The sequence below is a fragment of the Odocoileus virginianus genome, chromosome 6 (assembly GCF_023699985.2).
Source record: "Odocoileus virginianus isolate 20LAN1187 ecotype Illinois chromosome 6, Ovbor_1.2, whole genome shotgun sequence".
Classification (NCBI taxonomy): domain Eukaryota; kingdom Metazoa; phylum Chordata; class Mammalia; order Artiodactyla; family Cervidae; genus Odocoileus; species Odocoileus virginianus.
The window spans coordinates 47,256,445-47,280,793 of NC_069679.1; the positions used below are offsets into that span (position 1 = coordinate 47,256,445).

At 35.3% G+C, this 24,349-nt stretch overlaps 1 protein-coding gene across 2 annotated transcripts in view; it reads left to right on the forward strand.

The window, feature by feature from the left end:
- DMXL2 (Dmx like 2) overlaps window positions 1–24,349 on the forward strand; it is a 169,825-nt gene that overhangs the window by 67,198 nt on the left and 78,278 nt on the right. For both annotated transcript variants that reach the window (XM_020869203.2, XM_020869204.2), the window contains exons 7-11: window positions 13,974–14,152; window positions 15,860–16,043; window positions 18,522–18,696; window positions 22,362–22,601; window positions 23,327–23,598. In XM_020869203.2, coding sequence (XP_020724862.2) covers window positions 13,974–14,152; window positions 15,860–16,043; window positions 18,522–18,696; window positions 22,362–22,601; window positions 23,327–23,598 — 1,050 coding nt within the window. The remainder of the gene's footprint in view (window positions 1–13,973; window positions 14,153–15,859; window positions 16,044–18,521; window positions 18,697–22,361; window positions 22,602–23,326; window positions 23,599–24,349) is intronic.

The window sequence follows — 24,349 nt, forward strand, 5'->3', positions numbered from 1 at the left end:
AAGCAGCAAGGGAAAAACAGCAAATAACACACAAGGGGATTCCCATAATGATAACAGCTGATTTTTCAATAGAAACTCTTCAGGCCAGAAGGGAATGGCAGGACATACTTAAAGTGATGAAAGAGAAAAACCTACAACTCAGATTACTGTACCCAGCAAGGATCTCATTCAAATATGAAGTAGAAATCAAAAGCTTTACAGACAAGCAAAAGCTGAGAGAATTCAGCACCATCAAACCAGCTCTTCAACAAAGGCTAAAGGATCTTCTCTAGACAGGAAACACAGAAAAGGTTTATAAGCTCAAACCCAAAACAACAAAGTAAATGGCAACAGGGTCATACTTCATCAATAATTACCTTAAATGTAAATGGGTTGAATGCCCAACCAAAAGACAAAGACTGGCTGAATGGATACAAAAACAAAACCCCTGTATATGCTATCTACAAGAGACCCAGCTCAAAACAAGGGACACACACAGACTGAAAGTGAAGGGCTGGAAAAAGATATTTCATGCAAATGGAGAACCAAAGAAAGCAGGAGTAGTAATACTCATATCAGATAAAATAGACTTTGGAATAAAGGCTGTGAAAAGAGACAAAGAAGGACACTAAATAATGATCACAGGATCAATCTAAGAAGAAGATATAACAACTATATACACACCCAACATAGGAGCACCACAATATGTAAGGTAAATGCTAACAAGTATGAAAGGGGAAATTTAACAGTAACACCATAATAGTGGGAGTCTTTAATACCCCACTCACACTGATGGATAGATCAACTAAACAGAAAATTAGCAAGGAGACACAAACTTTAAATGATACAATGGACCAGTTAGACCTAATTGATATCTATAGGACATTTCACCCTAAAACAATGAATTTCACCTTTTTCTCAAGCACACATGGAACCTTCTCCAGGATAGATCACATCCTGGACCTTAAATCTAGCCTTGGTAAATTCAAAAATTAAAAAATTGAAATCATCTCAAGCATCTTTTCTGATCACAATGTGTTAAGATTAGATGTCAACTACAGGAACAAAAACTATTAAGAATACAAACATATGGAGGCTACACAACACACTTCTGAATAACCAACAAATCACAGAAGAAATAAAAAAATTCAAAGTATGCATAGAAACGAATGAAAATGTAAACACAACAACCCAAAACCTATGGGATTCAGTAAAAGCAGTGCTAAGGGTAAGGTTCATAGAAATACAAGCTTAACTCAAGAAACAGGAGAAAAATCAAATAAATAACCTAACTCTACACCTCAGGCAATTAGAAAAAGAAGAAATGAAGAACCCAAGGGTTAGTAGAAGGAAAGAAATCATAAAAATTAGGGTAGAAATAAATGCAAAAGAAACAAAGGAGACCATAGCAAAAATCAGCAGAGCTAAAAGCTGGTTTTTTGAGAAGATAAATAAAATAGACAAACCATTCGCCAGACTCATCAAGAAAAAAAGGGAGAAGAATCAAATCAACAAAATTAGAAATGAAAATGGAGAAATCACAACAGACAACACAGAAATACAGAGGATCATAAGAGACTACTATCAGCAACTATATGCCAATAATAATGGACAACTTGGAAGAAATGGACAAATTCTTCGAAAAGTATAACTTTCCGAAACTGAATCAGGAAGAAATAGAAAATCTTAACATACCCATCACAAGCACAGAAATTGAAACTGTAATAAAAAATCTTCCAACAAACAAAACCAGGACCAGATGGCTTCACAGCTGAATTCTACTAAAAATTTAGAGAAGAGCTAACGCCTACTCAGACTCTTCCAGAAAATTGCAGTGGAAGGTAAACTTCCAAAATATTTCTATGAGGCCATCACCCTAATACCAAAACCAGACAAAGATGCCACAAAAAAAAGAAAACTACAGGCCAGTATCACTGATGAACATAGATGCAAAAATCCTTAACAAAATTCTAGCAAAGAGAATCCAGCAATATATTAAAAAGATCATACATCATGACCAAGTGGGATAACCCAGGAATGCAAGGATTCTTCAACATTGGCAAATCAATCAGTGTGATATGCCACATTAACAAATTGAAAGATAAAAACCATATGATTATCTCAATAGATGCAGAGAAAACCTTTGACAAAATTCAATATCCATTAATGATTAAAACTCTCCAGAAGGCAGGAATAGAAGGAACATACCTCAACATAATAAAAGCTATATATGAAAAACCCACAGCAAACATTATCCTCAATGGTGAAAAATTGAAAGCATTTCCCCTAAAGTCAGGAAGAAGACAAGGATGCCCACTCTCACCACTACTGTTTAACATAGTTTTGGAAGTTTTAGCCACAGCAGTCAGAGAAGAAAAAGAAAGAAAAGGAATCCATCCAGATTGGAAAAGAAGTAAAAGTCTCACTGTTTGCAAATGACATGATCCTTTACATAGAAAACCCTAAAGACTCCACCAGAAAATTGCTAGAGCTAATCAATGAATATAGTAAAGTTGCAGGATATAAAATTAACACACAAATTCCTTGCATTCCTATACACTAACAACGAGAAAACAGAGAAATTAAGGAAAAAATTCCATTCACCATTGCAACGAAAAGAATAAAATACTTAGGAATATATCTACCTAAAGAAACAAAAGACCTATATATAGAAAACTATAAAACATTGACGAAAGAAATCAAGACACAAATAGATGGAGAAATATACCGTGTTCATGGATCGGAAGAATCAGTATAGTGAAAATGAGTATACTACCCAAAGCAATCTATAGATTCAATGCAATCCCTATCAAGCTACTAACGATATTTTTCACAGAACTAGAACAAATAATGTCACAATTTGTATGGAAATACAAAAAACCTTGAAAAGCCAAAGCAGTCTTGAGAAGGAAGAATGGAACTGGAGGAATCAACCTTCCTGACTTCAGACTATACTACAAAGCCACAGTCATCAAGACAGTATGGTGCTGGCACAAAGACAGAAATATAGATCAATGGAACAAAATAGAAAGCCCAGAGATAAATCCACACACGTATGGATACCTTATCTTTGACAAAGGAGGCAAGAATATACAATGGAGAAAAGACAATCTCTTTAACAAGTGGTGCTGGGGAAACTGGTCAACCACTTGTAAAAGAATGAAAGTAGAGCACTTTTTAACACCATACACAAAAATAAAATGGATTAAAGATTTAAATGTAAGACCAGAAACTAAAACTCCCAGAAGAAAACATAGACAAAACACTGACATAAATCACAACATGATCCTCTATGACCCACCTCCCAGAGTAATGGAAATAAAAGCAAAAATAAATGGGACCTAATTAAATTTGAAAGCTTTTGCACAATGAAGGAAACTATAAGCAACGTGAAAAAACAGCTTTCAGAATGGGAGAAAATAATAGCAAACAAAGCAAGACAAAGAATTAATCTCAAAAATAAACAAGCAACTCCTGCAGCTCAATTCCAGAAAAATAAATGACCCAGTCAAAAAGTGGGCCAAAGAACTAAACAGACATTTCTCCAAAGAAGACATATAAATGGCTAACAAACACATGAAAAGATGCTCAACATCACTTATTATCAGAGAAATGCAAATCAAAACCACAGTGAGGTACCATCTTATGCCAGTCAGAATGGATGCTATCAAAAAGTCTACAAACAATAAATGCTGGAGAGGTTGCAGAGATGAGGGAACCCTGTTACACTGTTGGTGGGAATGCAAACTAGTACAGCCACCAGCCACGGAGAACAGTGTGGAGATTCCTTAAACAACTGGAAATAGAACTGCCATATGACCCAGCAATCCCACTGTTGGGCATACACACTGAGGAGACCAGAATTGAAAGAGACATGTGTACCCCAGTGTTCATCGCAGCACTGTTTACAATAGCCAGGACATAGAAACAACCTAGATGTCCATCGGCAGACAAATGGATAGGAAAGCTGTGGTACATATACACAATGGAATATTACTCAGCTATTAAAAAGGATACATTTGAATCAGTTCTAATGAGGTGGATGAAACTGGAGCCTATTATACAGAGCGAAGTAAGTCAGAAAGAAAAATACCCAGTGCAGTATATTAATGCATATGTATGGGATTTAGAAAGATGGTAACGATGACCCTATATGTGAGGCAGCAAAAGAGACACAGAGGTAAAGAACAGACTTTTGGACTCTGTGGGAGAAGGTGAGGGTGAGATGATTTGAGAGAATATCTTTGAAACATGTATATTATCATATGTGAAATAGATTGCCAGTCCCGGTTCGATGCATGAGACAGGGTCCTTGGGGCTGGTGCACTGGGCTGACCCTGAGGGATGGGATGGGGAGGGAGGTGGGAGGGGGATTCAGGATGGGGAACACATGTACACCCATGGCTGATTCATGTAAATGTATGGCAGAAACCACCACAATATTGTAAAGTAATTAGCCTCCAATTAAAATAAATAAATTTTAAGAAAATTTAAAAAAAGAAAGATAAATGTAGATATTTCCTCCCAGTCTATGACTTGCCTTTTTTTTTTTAAAATGGTGTCTTTTTATGTGTGTTGTTCAGTCACTCAGTCATGTCCAACTCTTTGTGATCCCGTGGACTGCAGCTTGCCAGGCTTCTCTGTCCTTCACCATCTCCTGGAGTTTGCTCAAACTCATGTCCATTGAGTTGGTTGTGCCATCCAACAATTTCATCTTCTGTCATCCCCTTCTCCTCTTGCCTTTGATCTATCTTTGCATCTGGGTCTTTTCCAGTGAGTCAGCTCTTCTCATTATGTGGCCAAAGTATTGGAGCTTCAGCTTCAGCATCAGTCCTTCCAGTGAATATTCAGGGTAGATTTCCTTTGGGATTGACTGGTTTGATCATGCTGTCCAAGGGACTCTCAAGAATCTTCTTCAGCACCACAGTTCGAAGGCAGCAATTCTTTGGCAGTCATCCTTTTTCTATTGTCCAGCTCTCATATCTGTCCATGACTACTGGAGAAACCATAGCTTTGACTGTACAGACCTTTGCAGGCAAAATAATGCCTTTACTTTTTAATACGCTATCTAGGTTTGTCTTGCTTTTCTTCCAAGGAACAAGCATCTTTTAATTTCATGGCTGCAGTCACTATCCACAGTGATTTTGGAACCCAAGAAAATAAAGCCTGTCACTGTTTCCATTTTTTCTCCCATCTATTTGCCATGAAATGGTGGGACCACATACCATGATCTTTTGATGTGTAGAAGTTTTTAATTTTGAAGAAATCCAACATAAATTTTTTAATATTGGTGTGTGCTTTTTATGGCCTAGATTAAAAAAAATTCTTTGTCATTAAAAAAAAAAACTGTCTATCCTTAAGTCACAAAGATATTTTACTGTTTTCTCGTAGAAGTTTTATAGTTTTTAAAAAATATATATATATTTTATTGAAGTATAGTTGACTTACACTGTTCCAAGTTCACAGCAAGGTGATTCAGTTATACAAATAAACATATATTATTTTTCAAATTATTTTCTATCATAGGTTATTATAAGATATTGACTATAGTTCCCTATGCTATACAGCAAACCTTTGTTGCTTGTTGCATATTCTATTTTTTAATTATAAATGTAGCATTCTGTTCATACTAAGTCAAACAAGTGGAATCAAAATGTCATAATTTTTTTAGTTAGGCAAAAATTGATAAGTTCTAATGTATATATTGTACATATTTTTATATATATACATATATATAAGCTTTACTGCAGTTGATAAAGGCTTGAAAAAGAACAGCAAAAAAAAAAAGAAATGGAGAAATTGGAGAACATAAATGAAATGGGAGTAATGAATGTGAAATAGAAAAAGTGAAACATACTAGATAAAAGTAAATGATCATCATATAGTCCAGTTGTTTTTAAACATGACTGTTCATTAGAAACATATCTGGAGCTCTGGAGAAAAAAAGCAATACCTGAGTATTTGTATTTTTCCAAAAATTTCAAGATAATTCTCATATGAATCTGGATTTTAAAAAGTGATTACAGGCTTTCTTATTATATCCTAGTTTTGGTGATATAGAGTTCTTATTTTTCTGTTGACCAAATGAGTCAGTGGTATTGAGTAGTAGTTACATCATCACAATAGTAAAAGATGTTTATCAGTTTTCACAGTCAATAGGCAAAAAATATTAAATAATTATAATTGCAATTCATAATGGGAACATGATTAACTAACAATATAAAATAATTACATACAATTTTTGGGGGGTGTCAAGTAGAGTGTTGTGGTAAGTGGAAGTGCATACATGCATGTGTTTTCATCTCCCAGCCAGTCTATGTCTTTTGGTTAGTGCATTTAATCCATGTACATTTAAGGGAGTTATTGATAAGTATGATTCTATTACCATTTTCTTAATTGTTTTGGGTTTACTTTCTGTAGGTCTTTTCCTTCTCTTGTTTCCTGCCTAGATAAGTTCCTTTAACATTTGTTGTACAGCTGGTTTGGTGGTGCTGAATTCTCTTAACTTTTGCTTCTCTGGAAAGCATTTGATTTCTCCATCAAATCTGAAGGAGAGTCTTGCTGGGTAGAGTATTCTTGGTTGTCAGTTCTTCCTTTTAATCACTTTAAATATATTATGCCATTCCCTTCTGGCTTGTAGGGTTAGTTTCTATTGAGAAATCAGCTGATAGCCTGGTGGGAATTCCCTTGTATGTTATTTGTCATTTTTCCCTTGTTGCTTTATAATATTTTATCTCTGTCTTTAATTTTGTCAGTTTCATTACTTTGTTCCTTGCTGTGTTCCTGCTTGGGACTCTCTGTGTTTCTCAGACTTGATCGACTATTTCCTTTGGGAGATTTTCAGCTATTATCTCTCCAAATAATTTCTCATTTTTTTCTTTCTCTTCTTTCTCCCTCTTTCCCTTTCTCTTCTCCTTCTGGGACCCCTCTAAAGCGAATGTTATTGTATTTAATGCTGTCCCAGAGGACTCTTAGGCTGTCTTTATTTCTTTGCTTTCTTTTTTCTATATTCTGTTCTGTGGCAGTGATTTCCACCATTCTGTCCTCCAGGTCATTTATTCGTTCTTCTGCCTCAGTTATTCTGCTGTGGATTCCTTCTTGTGTATTGCTCATCTCCATTCTTTAGTTCCCCTAGGTCTTTGGTAAACATTTCTTGCATCTCCTCAGTCTTTGCCTCTATTCTTTTCCCAAGATCCTGGATCATCTTCACTATCATCATTCTGAATTCTTCTGGAAGGTTGTCTATCTTCTCTTTATTTAGTTGTTTTTCTGGAGTTTTATCTTGTCCCTTCATCTGGGACATAACTTTCTGCTTTTTCATGATGATTAATTTTCTGTAATACAGTTTTTGTTTCAGCTGTTGTAAGACTGTGCTGCTTCTTGGTTTTTCTGTCTTCCCTCTAATGGATGAGGCTGAGGCTTGTGTAAGCATCTTGATGGGAGGGAGTGACATGGGAAAAACTGGATCTTGCTCTGGTGGGCAGGGCCTTGCTTAGTAAAGCTTTAATCCAATTATCTGCTGATGGGTGGAGTTGCACTCTCTCCCTGGTAGTTGTTTGGCCTGAGGTAACCAAGCTTTGGGATCTGTGGGCTCAATGGTTGGGTTAATGATGAACTCCAAAAGGGTTTATGCCAAGGGAGACCTTCCAGTGCCCCTGTCCTTGTGGTGAGCCGCTGCCGACCCATAGCTCCACAGGAGGCCCTCCAACACTGGCTCGTAGTTCCGGTTCAGTCTCCTGTGGGGTCACGGCTTCTTTCCCCTAGGGCTTAGTGTGTGCAGAATTTTGTTTATGCCCTTCCAGACTGGAGTCTCTTGTTTCCCCAGTCCTCTATAAGTCCTGTAATCAAATCCTACTGGCCCTCAACACCAGATTCCCTGGGGATTCCAGTCCCTTTGTCGGATCCCTAGGCTGGGAAGCCCGATGTTGGGTTCAGAGCTTTTACAGCAGTGTGAGAACTTCTTTGGTATTATTGTTATCCAGTCTGTGTGTCACACACCTGTCAGATATGAGATTTGATTTTATCGTCATTGTGCCCCTCTGGCCATCTGCTGCGGCTTCTTCTTTGTCTTTGGACATTGGGTGTCTTTTTTTGGTGGGTTCCAGTGTCCTCCTGTCGATCACTGTTCAATAGCTAGTTACTGTTTTGGTGCTATCACAAGAGGAGATGACTGTATGTCCTTCTACTCCACCATCTTGAACCAGAAGTCCTTAGAGTTTTGATTTTTACATTTTGGGATTTTTTTTTTTTTTGCATTTGATTTGAACTCAGTTTTTCCCAAAGGGATATCAAGATAATTCCAGTTACATTTTGAAAAGGCAGTCCATTCTCTATTGAATTTCCTGGACAACTTTGTTGAAAATCAATTTTCCATACATATGTGGATCTGTTCCTGGCTTCCTTATTTTGTTCCATATATAAATTAACACACACATTTATGTGTGTGTGTGTGTGTGTGTGTGGATGCCTTTATGCTAATGATATGTGTCTTGATTACAATGGCTTTATAGTTAGCTTTGAAATCGAGTAGTATGACTCCTCTAACTTTTTTTTTCCTCTTTGGGAATTATATTTATTAAATAAAGTACTTCTATGAACATATATACTCCTCAGCTGTTCTTTTTTTAAACTTTTTACTTTGTATTAGAGTATAGTCATTCGTGAACTCCTTATTGTCAAATTCAGACTTAAATTGAAGAAAGTGGGGAAAACCACTAGACCATTCAGGTATGACCTAAATCAAATCCCTTATGACTGTACAGTGGAAGTGAGAAATAGATTTAAGGGACTAGATCTGATAGAGTGCCTGATGAACTGTGGACGGAGGTTCGTGACATTGTACAGGAGACAGGAATCAAGACCATCCCCAAGAAAAAGAAATGCAAAAAAGCAAAGTGGCTGTCTGAGGAGGCCTTACAAGTAGCTGTGTAAAGAAGAGCAGCGAAAAGCAAAGGAGTAAAGGAAAGATATACCCATTTGAATGCAGAGTTCCAAAGAATAGCAAGGAGAGATAAGAAAGCCTTCCTCAGGGATCAGTGCAAAGAAATAGAAGAAAACAATAGAATGGGAAAGACTAGGGATCTCTTCCAAGAAAATTAGAGATACCAAGGCAACATTTTATGCAAAGATGGGCTCAATAAAAGAAATGATAGGGACCTAACAGAAGCAGAAGATATTAACAAGAGGTGGCAAGAATACACAAAAGAACTATACAAAAAAGATCTTCACGAACCAGATAATCACGATGGTGTGATCACTCACCTAGAGCCAGACATCCTGAAATGTGAAGTCAAATGGGCCTTAGGAAGCATCACTATGAACAAAGCTAGTGGAGGTGATAGAATTCCAGTTGAGCTATTTCAAATCCTGAAAGATGATAACTGTGGAAGTGCTGCACTCAATATGCCCTAAAATTTGGAAACTCGGCAGTGGTCACAGGACTGGAAAAGGTCAGTTTTCATTCCAATCCCAAAGAAAGGCAATCTCAAAGAATGCTCAGACTACTGTGCAATTGCACTCATCTCACAATGCTAGTAAAGTAATGCTCAAAATTCTCCAAGCCAGGCTTCAGCAATACGTGAATTGTAAACTTGTAGATGTTCATGGTGGTTTTAGAAAAGGCAAAGGCACGAGAGATCAAATTGCCAACATCCACTGGATCATCGAAAAAGCAAGAGAGTTCCAGAAAAACATCTATTTCTGCTTTATTGACTATGCCAAAGCCTTTGACTGTGTGGATGATAATAAACTGGAAAATTCTGAAAGAAGTGGAAATACCAGACCTCCTGACCTGCCTCTTGAGAGACCTGTATGCAGGTCAGGAAGCAACAGATATAACCGGACATGAACAACAGACTGGTTCCAAATAGGAAAAGGAGTACTCAAGGCTGTATATTGTTACCCTGCTTATTTAACTTATATGCAAAGTACATCATGAGAAACGCTGGTCTGGAGGAAGCACAAGCTGGAATCAAGATTGCTGGGAGAAACATCAGTAGCCTCAGATGTGCAGATGACACCACCCTTTATTTTTTGGGGCTCCAAAATCACTGCAGATGGTGATTGCAGCCATGAAATTAAAAGACGCTTACTCCTTGGAAGTAAAGTTATGGCCAACATAGACAGCATATTAAAAAGCAGAGACATTACTTTGTCAACAGAGGTCCATCTAGTCAGGGCTATGGTTTTTCCAGTGGTCATGTATGGATGTGAGAGTTGGACTATAAAGAAAGCTGAGTGCCGAAGAATTGATGCTTTGAATTGTGGTGTCGGAGAAGACTCTTGAGAGTCCCTTGGACTGTAACATGATCCAGCCAGTCCATCCTAAAGGAAGTCGGTCCTGGGTGTTCATTGGAAGGACTGATGTTGAAGCTGAAACTCCAATACTTTGGCCACCTGATGCGAAGTGCTGACTCATTTGAGAAGACCCTGATGCTGGGAAAGACTGAGGGCAGGAGGAGAAGGGGACGACAGAGGATGAGATGGTTGGATGGCATCACCGACTTAATGGACATGGGTTTGGGTAGACTCCGGCAGTTGGTGATGGATAGGGAGGCCTGGCATGCTGCGGTTCATGGGGTCACAAAGAGTCGGACACGACTGAGTGACTGAACTGATAGTCGATTTACAGTGTTGTGCTAGTTTCAGTTGAAAATGAAGGCAAGTAGCCATACATACGTGTATCCATTCCCCCCCAAACCCCGCTCTGATCCAGGCAGTCATACAACACTGAGTATAGAGTTCTGGGTGCTACACAGTAGGGCCTTGTTGGTTATCCATTTTAAATATAGCAGTATGTACATGACCATCCCAAACTCCCTAAGTTTCTCTTCCCCTTTAGCAGCCATAAGTTCTGTTTCTAAGTCTGTTACTCCTCTAACTTTTTTTTTCTTTTAAAATATTTTTGGTGGTGTCAGTCCTTTGATTTCCTTAGAGATTTTGTCTGTTTCTACCAAAAAAAAAAAAAAAAAAAAAGAAACCTGCTGTGATTTTGATAGTGTTTACATTATATCTCTACAGATCAACTTGATAAGAATTGTACATTAGTAATAGTTGGTCTTCTTATCTACAAATGTGGTATACTTCTCTTTTTATTTAGGTTTTCTTTCTCTGAACAGCGTTTCATCATTTTCAGTGTACACAATTTAAGTTTATCTTCCTAATGTAAAATGTATTTACAAAAATTGCCTTTCTAATTATTGATAACATACAGAAATAGAGTTGATTTTTGAATTTTGATCCTTAATCTCCTGACCTTGCTTGTCAGTCCTAGCAGCCTTTTTGGGTAGTTTTCTTAGGATTTTGTGAATAAAGACAGTTTTACTTCTTCCTTTCTGATCCGTATGCCTTTTATGTTTTTCCCTTACCCAGTATATCGCAAGTGCTAGGACATCTAGTTCAATTTGTTGAATAGAAACAACGAGAGCAGATGTTCTTGTATTGCTCTCAGTTTCACGGGAAAAGCATTGTCTTCCACCACTATATATGATATAAGTTGAAGGTTTATCATAGAGTTACTCAACTTGATCATGTGATGTATATTCCCTTTTATTTTTCCTATTTCTCTGTGTTGAGAGTGTTATTTTTCCTCCATGAATTAGTGTTTACTTTGGTCAGTGCTTTTTTCTGCGTATAGTGAGATAATTATGTAGGTTTTCTTTTTCATTCTGTTATCAATAATATGATGAAATGTAGTTACTGATTTTTCCAATGTTAAACCCACTTCCCTTTGCTGGGATAATCTCCACTTGATCAAAACTTGTTTTTTTAACATACTGCTAGATTAAGTTTAAAGGTGTTTGCATCTTTGTTTATAAAAGATATTCACGTATAGTTTTTTTATGTCTTTGGTTTTGATGTCTGGCTATTAATAATGCCCTTATACAATGAGATAATTTTTTCCTTTATTTTCTGAAACAGTTTGTGAAAGATTGGTGCTATTTATTCCTTAAATGTTTGGTAAAATTCATCAGTAAAGCCATCTAGGCTAGTTTTAGTTATAGTTTTATGGTTTTGTTTTGTCCTTTAGGGAGAAAATTACAAATTGTGAATTCAGCATCTTTAATAGATGTAGAGCTATTCAGGTTTTCTCTTTCCTCCTTTGTCAGTTGTTTTGAAATTATCTTTTTAGGGATTTTACATACCTTGTTGAATTGATCGGGATAAAATTGTTCATGATACTCCCCAGTTCCTTTGTTGTTTATGGGATCTGTAGTAATGTCCTATCTTTCATTCTTGATAATGGTAATTTGTGTTTTCTCTCTAAATATTTTTGATCACTCTAGATCATCAATTTTATTGATCTTTTCAAAAATAGCTTTTGGATTCATTGATTTCTTGATTTTTTTTCATATTTTATTTCATTGGTGTTTATTCTTCCTCTTATCTCTTTAATGTGAGTTCTCTTTGCTCTTCTTTTACTTGATGCTTCGGGTTGTAGCGTAAACCATTGATTTGCAACCTTTCTTCTTTCTTGATGTATAACATCTAAAGCTATACATTTCCTTCTAAGCACTCATGTAGCTACAACCCCCCAAGTTTGATGTTTTTATTTTCCTTCAGTTCAACATATTTAAAATTTTCTCTTGTAATTTAGAAGCATTTTTGGTTAGCTTATAAATACTTGAGAATTTTCTAATACTGATTTCTAGTTTAATTCTTTGTGGTTTTAGAGTTTTAGATAGTAATAGATAAAAGTGTTGAGATTGCTTTACTTGAGGGGGAAAGCTAGTGGGAATGGGAGAAGGGGCTAGATTGCCTTGGTTGTGGAGGCTCTCTGACTTTCCTTTTTGACTCCTTGGGGGCTCTCAGCTACGTTAAGGGTTTTTATGGTACATAATCTGAAACTACTGGCGTAGATTGTGCAGTAAATTTGGGAAGGTGAAAATGATGCTAGGTGAACAGGTCCTTGGAGGAAAGCAACTAGTGCATGGTTAAGTGCTTTGTCTCAGAGTAAGTACTTAAAGAGATCTGTTGTGTAAATCAGATATCTGAATAAATGAGCCTTCAGTAGAAACATACATTATGTAGTGTAGATTGAGAATGAATACTAAGATGGAAAAGAGACAGAAGTGTTTGTCCAGCTCAGATGAAAATATTATGAAAATATTTGCACTTACACTTTTCAGAAACACATAATTTCATTGTTTCTTAGAGATTGAGATTTTTTTTCCATAAATGTTATTTTATCATTTTCCTTTATAAACTTTTCACCACTGAGGATGAAGCACTATGAAAGAGATAGTTCCTATTAAATAAGATAAAATTGTTTAGGCCTTTTAACAAAATTCTTAGAACTAGGTAAAATGATTGTCTGTGCCTATTGGTATACCTGTAAATATCTTAAGTGGACATAAAGGTGGTTCTGAAAAACTGCCCAAATGCCTTGTCATCATAAGAACACACTATGGCCCATGAGCCAAAAATGGATTTTACATTTTTAAAGGGTTTTAAGAAAAAAAAAAAAAAAACAACACAAAACCAGGAAAAAAAAAAAACCCACAAAACTTACTTGGCCCTTTACAGGAAAAGTTTGCTGCATCCTGACTTAGAATAAGAAGCAATTTTTTAAAAAAGGTTTGTCTCATCCTTTCAGATCTCTTCAGAAAGGAGAAGAGGATAACAGTGCCAGAAACACGGCTTCTTTCTTATCCAAGCTATCATCTGGTTTCAGAGTCTTTTGAGTCTTTTCTTTACAGGGCGGACCCTGGTGTATTGAAGTGGGGGAGTTTGGCTTCAGTCTGTATTTGAAAACCAGCTTTGTGTAGAGAATGTTGATAATGAGCACATGGTCCATTTATCCTTCATGAATGGTATCATTTAGAGTAATAAGGATCATTTTATTAATAGATTTAGATTTAGTTCTGTACTATATATAAAAACTTTATATGTATTTTTTATATATAGGTTAATTTTTAAAGCTTCTGTTCAAATCACTTAAATTTTGAATTGTGTGTGTACAAATTAATTTTATATTGGCATATATATTTTTACAGGATGATTGTCTTTTGAAAGTGTGGTATCCTATGACTGGTTGGAAGTCTTCAATTATACCTCAGGATCATCATGAAGTGAAAAGGAGACAGGCGTCTACTCAGTTTTCCTTTGTGTATTTGGCACATCCAAGAGCTGTAACAGGTTTTTCATGGCGTAAAACTAGCAAGTATATGCCCAGGTTAGACAAGTGTGTCATATAACTTCATTTTGTACACTTATATGTTTATAAAGATAATGAAAACAAAAGTTCTTTTGATTGATATGGTGATAGTTAAGAGCATAGGTTCTAGATGTCAACTGCCTGAATTCAGATTCTGCTGTTACCAGCTTTGTGAGCTTTTGACTAAATTTCTTAAGCTCTCTTTGCCCTTGTAAATGAGGGTAGCAGTAGTACCTACCTCAGAGAGTTGTATGAGACTAAAATATATGAGTGCGTGTGAATGCTTATACAGGCCTTTGCACATTGTGTGTGCCCAGACAGCATTAGCTAGTATTGTCAGTATTAGCAGCAGCAATAGATTCTTAGAAGCAAACATTTGCAGGTAATAGAAAAGCACACATTAAGGAAGAATAAAACATAGTAATAAACTGTTAGTAATCCGCATACTGGGAACGTGTAATCACATAGAGTAAATAGTGTCCCAACTTTTTCTTAAGGCTAGCAACAGAAACATCAAATTTTTCCTCATTGTTACAGCATCTTTTAAAAGTATTTGAAAGATTAAAAAAAAAAGTATTTGAAAGATTAAGCAAGCTATAAAATAGCCTAAACAAATGATTCTTGTATTATATGTAAGTTCTAAAAATGCTTGCTTAGAAATCTATTTATTCTTGAGGAAGGGTTATTTCACCTGCTCAATATATCTGAGCACCATTTGCCCTTGATAGGAAATATAGCACATTCAGTGTGGGGCTCAGTAAATTATAACATGGGGAATGTATACAGTTTTGGAATCTAAATAAAAGGCTCTTCTAACTTAATCTGCTTAAGTTATTTGCATCTTTGGAAAACATTTGCAGAAAACTTTGCCTTTGACTGAGTCAGATTCTGTGTAAGCATATTTTTAACAGGAAAATTTTTCACACTTTTTTTTTTTAAGATGAGCGATTAAGTCACTTCAGCTGCTTGATACTGTTAAATATTTGCTTAACTTAATGGAAATTGATTTATAGTTTGAAATTATAGTCTCCTTACAGTTTTATTAATACAATTGTTTCCCTATTCATAACTGTTTAGATTATAAGAAGGATAAAGCGACTGTTGTGATAAACCACATAGTTTAATTATAATTAATGATATTTTATTATGGTCATTCTATAATTTGTAATGACAGAAATGTAGGTTTCCTTTTGCTGTTTTGTTTGTTTTGTTTAGGAGATATAATCCTCCAGAGCCTTGTTTTCAAGCAGCACATGTATATAATCTGGCATTAATTCGTTTGTTTCCTTTTCACCCCTACTTCCTAGTTTTTATGATGTTCAGCAGTACTGTGTGTGATTTCAAGCTCTTTGATTGATACTTTTTCTCCACACAGTGTAACTACTAAAACAGTTGGACACATACTATACTGTCATTTAGTTTAGCTATTCACCTTAATGAATTAAGGTGAGTGTCAGACACAGGTTATTCTTATTTCATGGTAACAGATTGCATCCTGAGTCCAGCCTGCCACCTTGCAGGTCTGAGTAGGTAATAAATGGGTGTTGGTGAGTGTGAAATAGTAGAAATCCATTATCATTATTGGAAAAATAATTGCAGATAGATCATACTGTTAGTTTTGTACTAATGTCATCTTTAAGCATGAGGAACTAAGTATGAATAGCCTTTAATTTTTCATGGCACTGATATTTATAGTAACTTTTGTTTATTTCTCTTTATCATTAGAGGTTCTGTCTGTAATGTGTTATTAACTTCGTGCCATGATGGTGTCTGCCGGCTCTGGGCAGAAACCTTACTTCCAGAAGACTGTCTTTTGGGTGAGCAGATTTGTGAGACTACCACTTCCAGTGTTTCCAGCAACCTTACTCATGCTGGAAAACACAAAGACAGGATACAGCATGCTCTTGAGGTACTGTATTATATAAAACAGTAAATGAATCTTGAAGATAATGTGTCATGTAAAAGTCCTTGAAATTGGTTGTAATTAAAAATATTTTGTGGGGAATTCCCTTGTGGTCCAGTGGTTAGGTCTAGGTCCGTTTCTCTACTAGGGCCCAGGTTCAGTCCCTGGTCAGGGAAATAAGATCTTGCAAGCTGCATGACATAGCCAAAAGATAAAAAATAAAATACCACAGTAACCTTTAAAAAATAAACAAATATTTTGCTTTTGTTTCGTGATGATTGAATTTTACTAACTAAAAGTGACTTATAATTAAAAAATAAAGTTAAAAATGACTGTGAATAAGAATAAAAGTGTTAAGATATTAAGTGAACTTATATAATTGCATAATTTTCATGGTTTACTATTTTGAAAGTGAAATAGTTTTTATAATTTTTAAATAAACTATAAAAGTGCTTTCTAAGAAATTAGAGTTTTATAATATAGTGTGAACTGTTTTGCCCGTTATGATTAGGGAATAAAATGAGATAAACATATTACTTATGCTTATTCTAAAATTAGATTACAAAAAAGAAAAAAAAATGTGAGTTTATAATCCAACTCTTCCAGTATGTGTGTTTGTGCATTTTTTTCTTTATTTATAAGATTGAGATTGTAGTAATGTTTTATAACTTGCTTTTTATACTTAATGTGTTATAAACATCTCTCTACATTACTAATTATACATTGCATATTTACATGAGCACTTTAATGGTTACATAGTGAAAACGGTTTTTGCATTTTCAGCAGGCAGAAGTATTTTGGCGGTTTGATAGGCTAAGGATGTGGTCCTTTAAAATTTTATATAAAGTAGTCCTGCTCTGATACCATCTGGGGTTAGGCACTATTTATACATTTTTTTTTCAACATTTAAATCATAAATGAAATTAAAAGCAGGAGTCAGAACAGAGTTATAGTATTTTTTTTTGTAGTATGTTTTGGTATTGATTGCAATTTAGTAGGGGAAAGTACTTTATTTACTAGGTGTTTACAATAATTTATATATACTTGTGTAACATTTTATCTTTATGTATAAGCTTTTGGAGGCTTAAGGACTTTTAGATATTTTTGTATCCTGCATGTAACCTAATATATTGCTTTTCAAGTATTTGTTAAATTTAATTACTGCCACATACAATAAAAGCAAAAATGTAATATGTAGTCAGTGATTTGACAGTTTTGCACTCTTTTAATAAAATGTTGTTCAATAGTAGTGTTAAAATTGTTTTTAATAGAAAAAGCCTGATTACCTACTTACAAGCTGTTTTGCTTTCTAACATCCTTTCCTACAAAACTTGTAACTGTAAGGTCTATATAATTCTATATATACTTAAATTATACCTTTTGTTTCTAGGAGAAAATAACTGGTCTTGCAATCTAATTTAAAATAATGATAAATGTCAAAGATTGAGTGAAAATAATTTGATAGGTATAATCAAAGAAATAAACAGGGAGACCAGAGACAGAGGACACACCATAGAACTGATACTGTTTTTCACAGGAAAAGGGACAAGAGCTGTGGAATTGAAAGGAAGGTGCAGATATTTTACCTTAATACAGAAATAACTGAGAGGATGCTACATTTTATTTAACTGAATGTAAGGAATAAATGAAAAGAATGGTATATTATTAAATATTATTAGGCATGGTTTTGGGGGTGGTTATGTGACACAAAAAGGAAGTGCCATGAGGTGGAGTTATGATGTGGAGAAAAGATGGTGCCAAGAGTTGACATGGCCCCATATCAGAATAGTTCAGATGATGGGGTATGTCAGTACAGAATTTTTATTATAGATACTTATCACAATTTAAGCAAATTCCACAGGTCATCACTTTCATGAAGTCTTCCTGGCTGCACTAAGTTAAGGTTTCCTGTTGTTATTCTGTATTTTTGTATCCTCTTTTTGTTTTTATAATAGAGGTTATATGTGATTATTTAGCTGGCTGTGTAGTCCTTGGGTCTGCCCTGGTGGCTTAGAAGGTAAAGAATCTGCCTGCAGTGCAGGAGAGGGTTCAATCCCTGGGTCAGGAAGATCCCCTGGAGAAGGAAACTGCAACCCACTCTGATATTCTTGCTTAGAGAACAGTGAGAATTTTGAGGAGGAATATTCTTTCTGGTAGGAAGATTTGGAATTTATTTTTACACTCATATGACTTGTAAATTTCACCTCAGTACTGGGATATCCCCACAAAACTAGACTTTGGACTCCTAATCTTTGTAGCAGTTTCTGTAGATAATAAATGTTTTTGAGCAACTGCTGCCTTGAACTATAAAATTTGCAAGGCCAATGGAGAATATATTCAGAGTTGTTCTATTGTAGTTAAATTTTCCTATAAGATGGGTTTTACAGAAAGAAAAATTGTAAGATCCTTGATTATCAAAAGTACTTTGATCAGCATTAGTTAGACTTCCCAGACTTAGATTTAGTAATTATTTTTCTGTTTTAGACAATACACCATTTGAAAAATTTAAGAAAAGGACAAAGGCGATCTTCTGTTCTTGTCACTCACACTGAATTAAAGCCTGACGAGACGGCAACACATGAAGTTCAAAGACATATTTCCCACCACGCAAATGCCCTGTGTCATTTTCACATTGCAGCAAGCATCAACCCCGCCACAGGTAAAGGATAGTAAAGTTTTACTTACTATCTGCTGAAATAAGATAAATATAAAAGTAGGACTACTTTTATAACCTGTTTTTAATTTTATATAAATACTCCATGTTTCCTTTTAAAATAATTCTTTAATTAGAATAGAAATAAAAGATTCCATTTCTTAAATTGAGACTGTGATTCTCAGGGAATAATTTTGGATAAGTATTTTTGAACACCTTAGTTTGTCTAGAATATAGCAAAGTTTCTAAGTAAATTAGAGCTTTATTTGAACCTGGGGATGAACAGAAGTGGCAGCTTGGTTAATTAGTGTGATAATCCTTCCTTCTGTATTTTCACTATTATTCTCACTTCTCAACTCTTCTTTATAACTTTTTGTATAGTTTCTTTTATATTTCAGCATATCTTGTTTTTACTATCATACACTTTCTTATCCTGCATTCAAGATAGATTTTCTTCTGACCTTTATATTTTATTTTTGCTTTTTTCTTCCCCTGTAGTTGAGAAGTATTTTGAGGCAGGTTCATTGTTGGCAAGAGTATATTTAAAGCTTCTGTTTAAGGTCATTGTTTTCTTTCTGCATGAAAAACATATGATAAGGCCTAGGAGTTTCATATTATATTGCTAGAAGAACTGTATTTGTACAATAGGAGGGATTTATCTGGGCTTCCCAAATGGTGCATTGGGTAAAGAATCCACCTGCCAGTACAGGAGATGTGGGTTCAATCCCTGGGTTGGGAAGATCCCTTGGAGGAGAAAATGGCAAGTCACTCCAGTATTCTTGCCTGGAAAATTCCATGGACAGAGGAACCTTGGCAGGCTACACTTATGGACTCACAAAGCGTCAGACATGACTGAGCATGCACACATGTAGTTTCGGGGCTTCCCTGGTGGTTCATTGTTAAAGAGTCCACCTGCCAATGCAGGAGATGCAGGTTCAATCTCTGGGTTGGGAAGATCCCTGGAGAAGGAAATGACAACCCACTCCAGTATTCTTGCCTGGGAAATCCTATGGTCAGGGGAGCGTGGTAGGCCACAGTCCATGGGGTTGCAAAAGAGTCAGACACGATTTAGTAAATAAACATAGTTATGTTTTATTGAAATGGCAGTCTGTTGCTTCAGGGTGAAGATAGAGTATTTTATTTTTAAATATTTATTTATAAAAGATGATACTCAGCAGATGGAGTTGCGAAAAAGTGACCTTTAGATGCTTACCCCCATTGTATTGAATAGTAGTGGTTATAGGTGTGTGTTGTCCAGTATGGTGGCCATGAACCACATTTAGCTATTTGAGCACTTGCAATGTGGATAGTCCAAACTGAGATATGCTCTAAAATACACACTGGATTTTTAAGACTTCAGAAAACAGTGAAATAATGTAAGATCTCTTATTGACAATTTTATTTAATATTGATTACATGTTGAAATGATAATATTTTACCTATATTGGGTCAGATAAAATATATTATTAAAATTAAGTTTACCTGTTTATATAATGTGGCTACTAAAATAAAAATTATGTATTGGCCTTGTATTTGTGGTTTGCATTATACTTCTATTGAGTAATAGAAGTTTGCTGTGCTGCCTGATTAAATTTTTTTTAATATATTATCTTTTCTGACCTAACATCTTAATTGTATTCTAAGATTTATAACACCATTTGTTTTCAAAATGGTGGTGGTTTTAGATTTTTATAGATTTTCAACCTTTGTCAAAGAACCTTACCTCGAGTTATTGCCCATGATGAAGACTTAACTTCAAACAAAAAACAATCAGTGATAGTATGCAGATACTGTGTTAGACAGCTTTGCCTTTTACCTGTATATACTATTCTAATCAAATGAAATAGGATCACAGGATCACTCCTTGTGGATAGGCATTCTGTTACATCATTTGAGTCTAAGTACTAGATGTGTTCTTGTGGCCATTAGTCCTTGTCTTCTAGCATTTTTATTAACTTTCACCATTTAGCCAATTTTAGCCATCTTCACCCTAACTTATCTACACATTATTTTAAAAATTATTTTGTACAAATATTTAACATCATGTGTTTATAGGTACTGTTTGTAAAAAAAATACATTTAGGTTGACCTAACTGTTTGTTAAATACAAATAATTTTATATTGTAGGACTTCTCCACCTTTTTTTTTTTTAAGGAAAACCTCTCAACCTTAGAGTAAAGCTGAAAGCATAGTATAGTGAATACCCATGTGCTCTTTACCCAAATTCAGTCATTAACCTTTCACCATGTTTGGTTTTATTCTCTCTCTTCATGTGTGTGTGTACCTTTGCTCCCTTCTCCATTATCTTTGGCTGAGTCATTTGAAAGTAGTCACTGACATTTTCCTTCATCCCCTAAATATTTTACAACATTACCTAAATATTTCAAAATGTATCTTCTGATAAAAAGAGTATATTATAATGTTATAGTTCCTATTAACATGTAGATTCTTTTTTAAATTCATTTGTTATTTCTCTTTAAATGCCACTAATTTAGAATAATCACTCTTCAAAACCATGTCTCAGAGAGTTATCTCTCAGTTATCTTTTAGGATGTCTTACAGTCAGAATATTTGTCCATGATAAGATTTGGGTTGAGATTTGGATTTTTACCTAGTACATAGGTATGTAGCGGATGTACTGGTTTATAGGATTGTTAATTTACATGTCTTATTTTATTTGATTTGTTTAATTTCTGTTAGAAAACCAGGCTTATAACCCAGGAATTGGAAAAAAAGAACACTTTGAAGCTTTATTTAACATTGATATTTATGAATAAAACACTTCTAGAATATATTACTTATTTCATCTTTAGTTCTCACTTCTTTTGCAGAGGACAGTCTTTTTTCTTTTTATTGAGTGGATTCTTTATAATTTGATTGGGGATTAAGGAGGTTGTTGTTTTTTTTGAATTATACTATTTTGCATGAGCTGATCTATAGCATGAATTTCAGTTACCCCACATGGAGAAAATCTGCTATACTTGGTACTTTGCTTGCCTTCCTGCATTCTTTCTTAGCATTATTTGCCTCAGCTTTTAAGGAAAGTTTAAAACAGTCAACAACGTTGGAAGAATAGTACAGTGAACACTAATTTCACCCACTTTGATTCAACAGTTGTTAACATTTTCCCAATTGCTTTATTCTCTCTGTGTATATACACATATGTATGTGTATGTGGGGGTGTGTGAGTGAAATTTTTTCTTAATGTTTTCAAAGTAACACATCATAGCACATCACCCTACATAATCTAGCAAGTGTCTCCTAAGAATAAGGAAATTCTCTCACATAGTCACAATATCATTATTGTACCTAAGAAAGTTAGAAATAATTCCATGGTCTCTAATCGTCATAGTTAAATTTCAGTCATCTCAAAAATGTCTTTGAGAGTTGCTTTTCTGTTATATCTTTCTGTTCCCTTGTCCCCAAACCAGGATTCAATAAAAGTTTGTGCATTTGGTGTGTTTGGCTTTTAAATGATTAATTCCATGTAAGTCTATGCCATTAATTCATTTACCATTAAATTTAATTAAAATTTCAGATCTTGCCAGAGTTATGTTTACTTTTTGTTTAGCACATTTTTTGTGTAATGGAATTAGTCTTTTTAAGCACATGTAATATTTTAAAAGATGTAAAGAATTGATATAGAAATTTTATCTTTTTTGATTCCACAGATATTCCAAATGTCTTGGTTGGCACTGTATTTAACATTGATGATGGAAATGGGGGCTTTGTAGTTCATTGGTTAAACAACAAAGAATTTCATTTTACATCATCTACTGAAATATTTATGCAGCAATTAAGAAAACTTTCTGAAAGGCAGGTAGATCATGAAAACGACGAAGGCGATAAAGAAGATGAGGAACGTTCACAGGAGGAAAGAGAGAGAGGTTTACATATGAAACTAGATCATGGTGAGTATACTGTATTCAGGTTTTTCTTTTTTTTCAGGCTGACAGTTTTTTGTGAAGCCACTTTTGGTTTGTAATCTTCTCTTCCTCCTCTCCTTCCTTTTCACTTTTTCCATTCATTCCACAGGTCTTTTCTGACCATCTAATATGGACCATCTACCATCTAATTTTGCTTTCTTATAATGTATTGCTTTGAGTAATGTATTACTTTGCAAGCCATGTTTTTTGGTGGTGGGGGTTGGTGGGGAACAGGTTTTGCTAATAATAGAAATGATAAAGATAAATGTGATAGTGTGAATGAAATTTTGATTTATCTAAAACTAAGAAATGTAGTAAATTTCAGTTCAGACCAGAAAATAATTTCCTTCCTTGTTTTTTTTCCCCTGGCCATAAGTTGGGAAAGGGATTCATGATCTCTAAAGATAGTATGCTGTTTATTGATTGTCTAGTTATGTAAATAGTCTTCTTTGGTGGCTCAGAGGGGAAAGCCTCTGCCTGCAATGTGGGAGACCTGGGTTCAATCCCTGGGTTGGGAACATCCACTGGAGAAGGAAATGGCAACCCACTCCAGTACTCTTGCCTGGAAAATTCCATGAAGGGAGGAGCCTGGTAGGGTACAGTCAATGGGTTTGCAAAGAGTTGTACATGACTGAGCGACTGAACTGAGTATGTAAATGAATTTTTATAGTATTATTAGTATGTACTGATGAATTTATTTTCTGACTTAGAATTATCCCTAGATAGAGAATCTGAAGCAGGTACAGGATCATCAGAACATGAAGATGCGGAAAGAGAGGGAAGTCCTAGAACCTATTCATGGCCTATTATGTCAATGCCACTGCCTACGGTCCTGCTTGATCGGAAGATCGAAATGCTGCTAGCTGAATGGAATAAGAATCCTGACATGCTTTTTACCATACACCCAGTAGACGGTACCTTCCTAGTGTGGCATGTAAAGTATTTGGATGAATATAATCCTGGAATATTTAGACAAGTCCAGGTATATTTTACTGATGAAGCAGTTTTTACATTTTTTTTTCCATTTATTTTTATTAGTTGGAGGCTAATTACTTTACATCATTACAGTAGTTTTTGTCATACATTGAAATGAATTAGCCATGGATTTACATGTATTCCCCATCCCGGTCCCCCCTCCCACCTCCCTCTCCACCCGATCCCTCTGGGTCTTCCCAGTGCACCAGGCCCGAGCACTTGTCTCAGGCACCCAACCTGGGCTGGTGATCTGTTTCACCCTAGATAATATACATGTTTTACATTTCTTAAAAAAGTGAAACAGATGCCATTCAGGTTTAGCAGTTTTTCAGAAATACTTAACCATTTTATTTTTGATAAGCAGCTAAGAAGAGAATAACTTGCTCCCAAAGGGGATCAATAATAGCCAATTTTACAAACTTGATTAATTCAAGTAAAGTTAATTTAACTATGAAATGCAATAGTGAATGTCTGAATATGTGTATATTAGGTTTTTTTCCCTAGGAATTAACAGTATTTTTAATAAACTTAAGAAACTACCCTAGGGGGCTTCCCAGGTAGCCAATGCAGGAGACATAAGAAACGTGGGTTCAGTCACTGGGTGGGAAGATCCCCTGGAGGAAGGGATGGCAACCCACTCCAGTATTCTTGACTGGAGAATCCCATGGACAGAGGAGCCTGGAGGGCTGCAGTCCATAGGGTTGCAAAGAGTCGGAAACGACTAAAATGACTTAGCACTCAAGAAACTATCCTAAAAA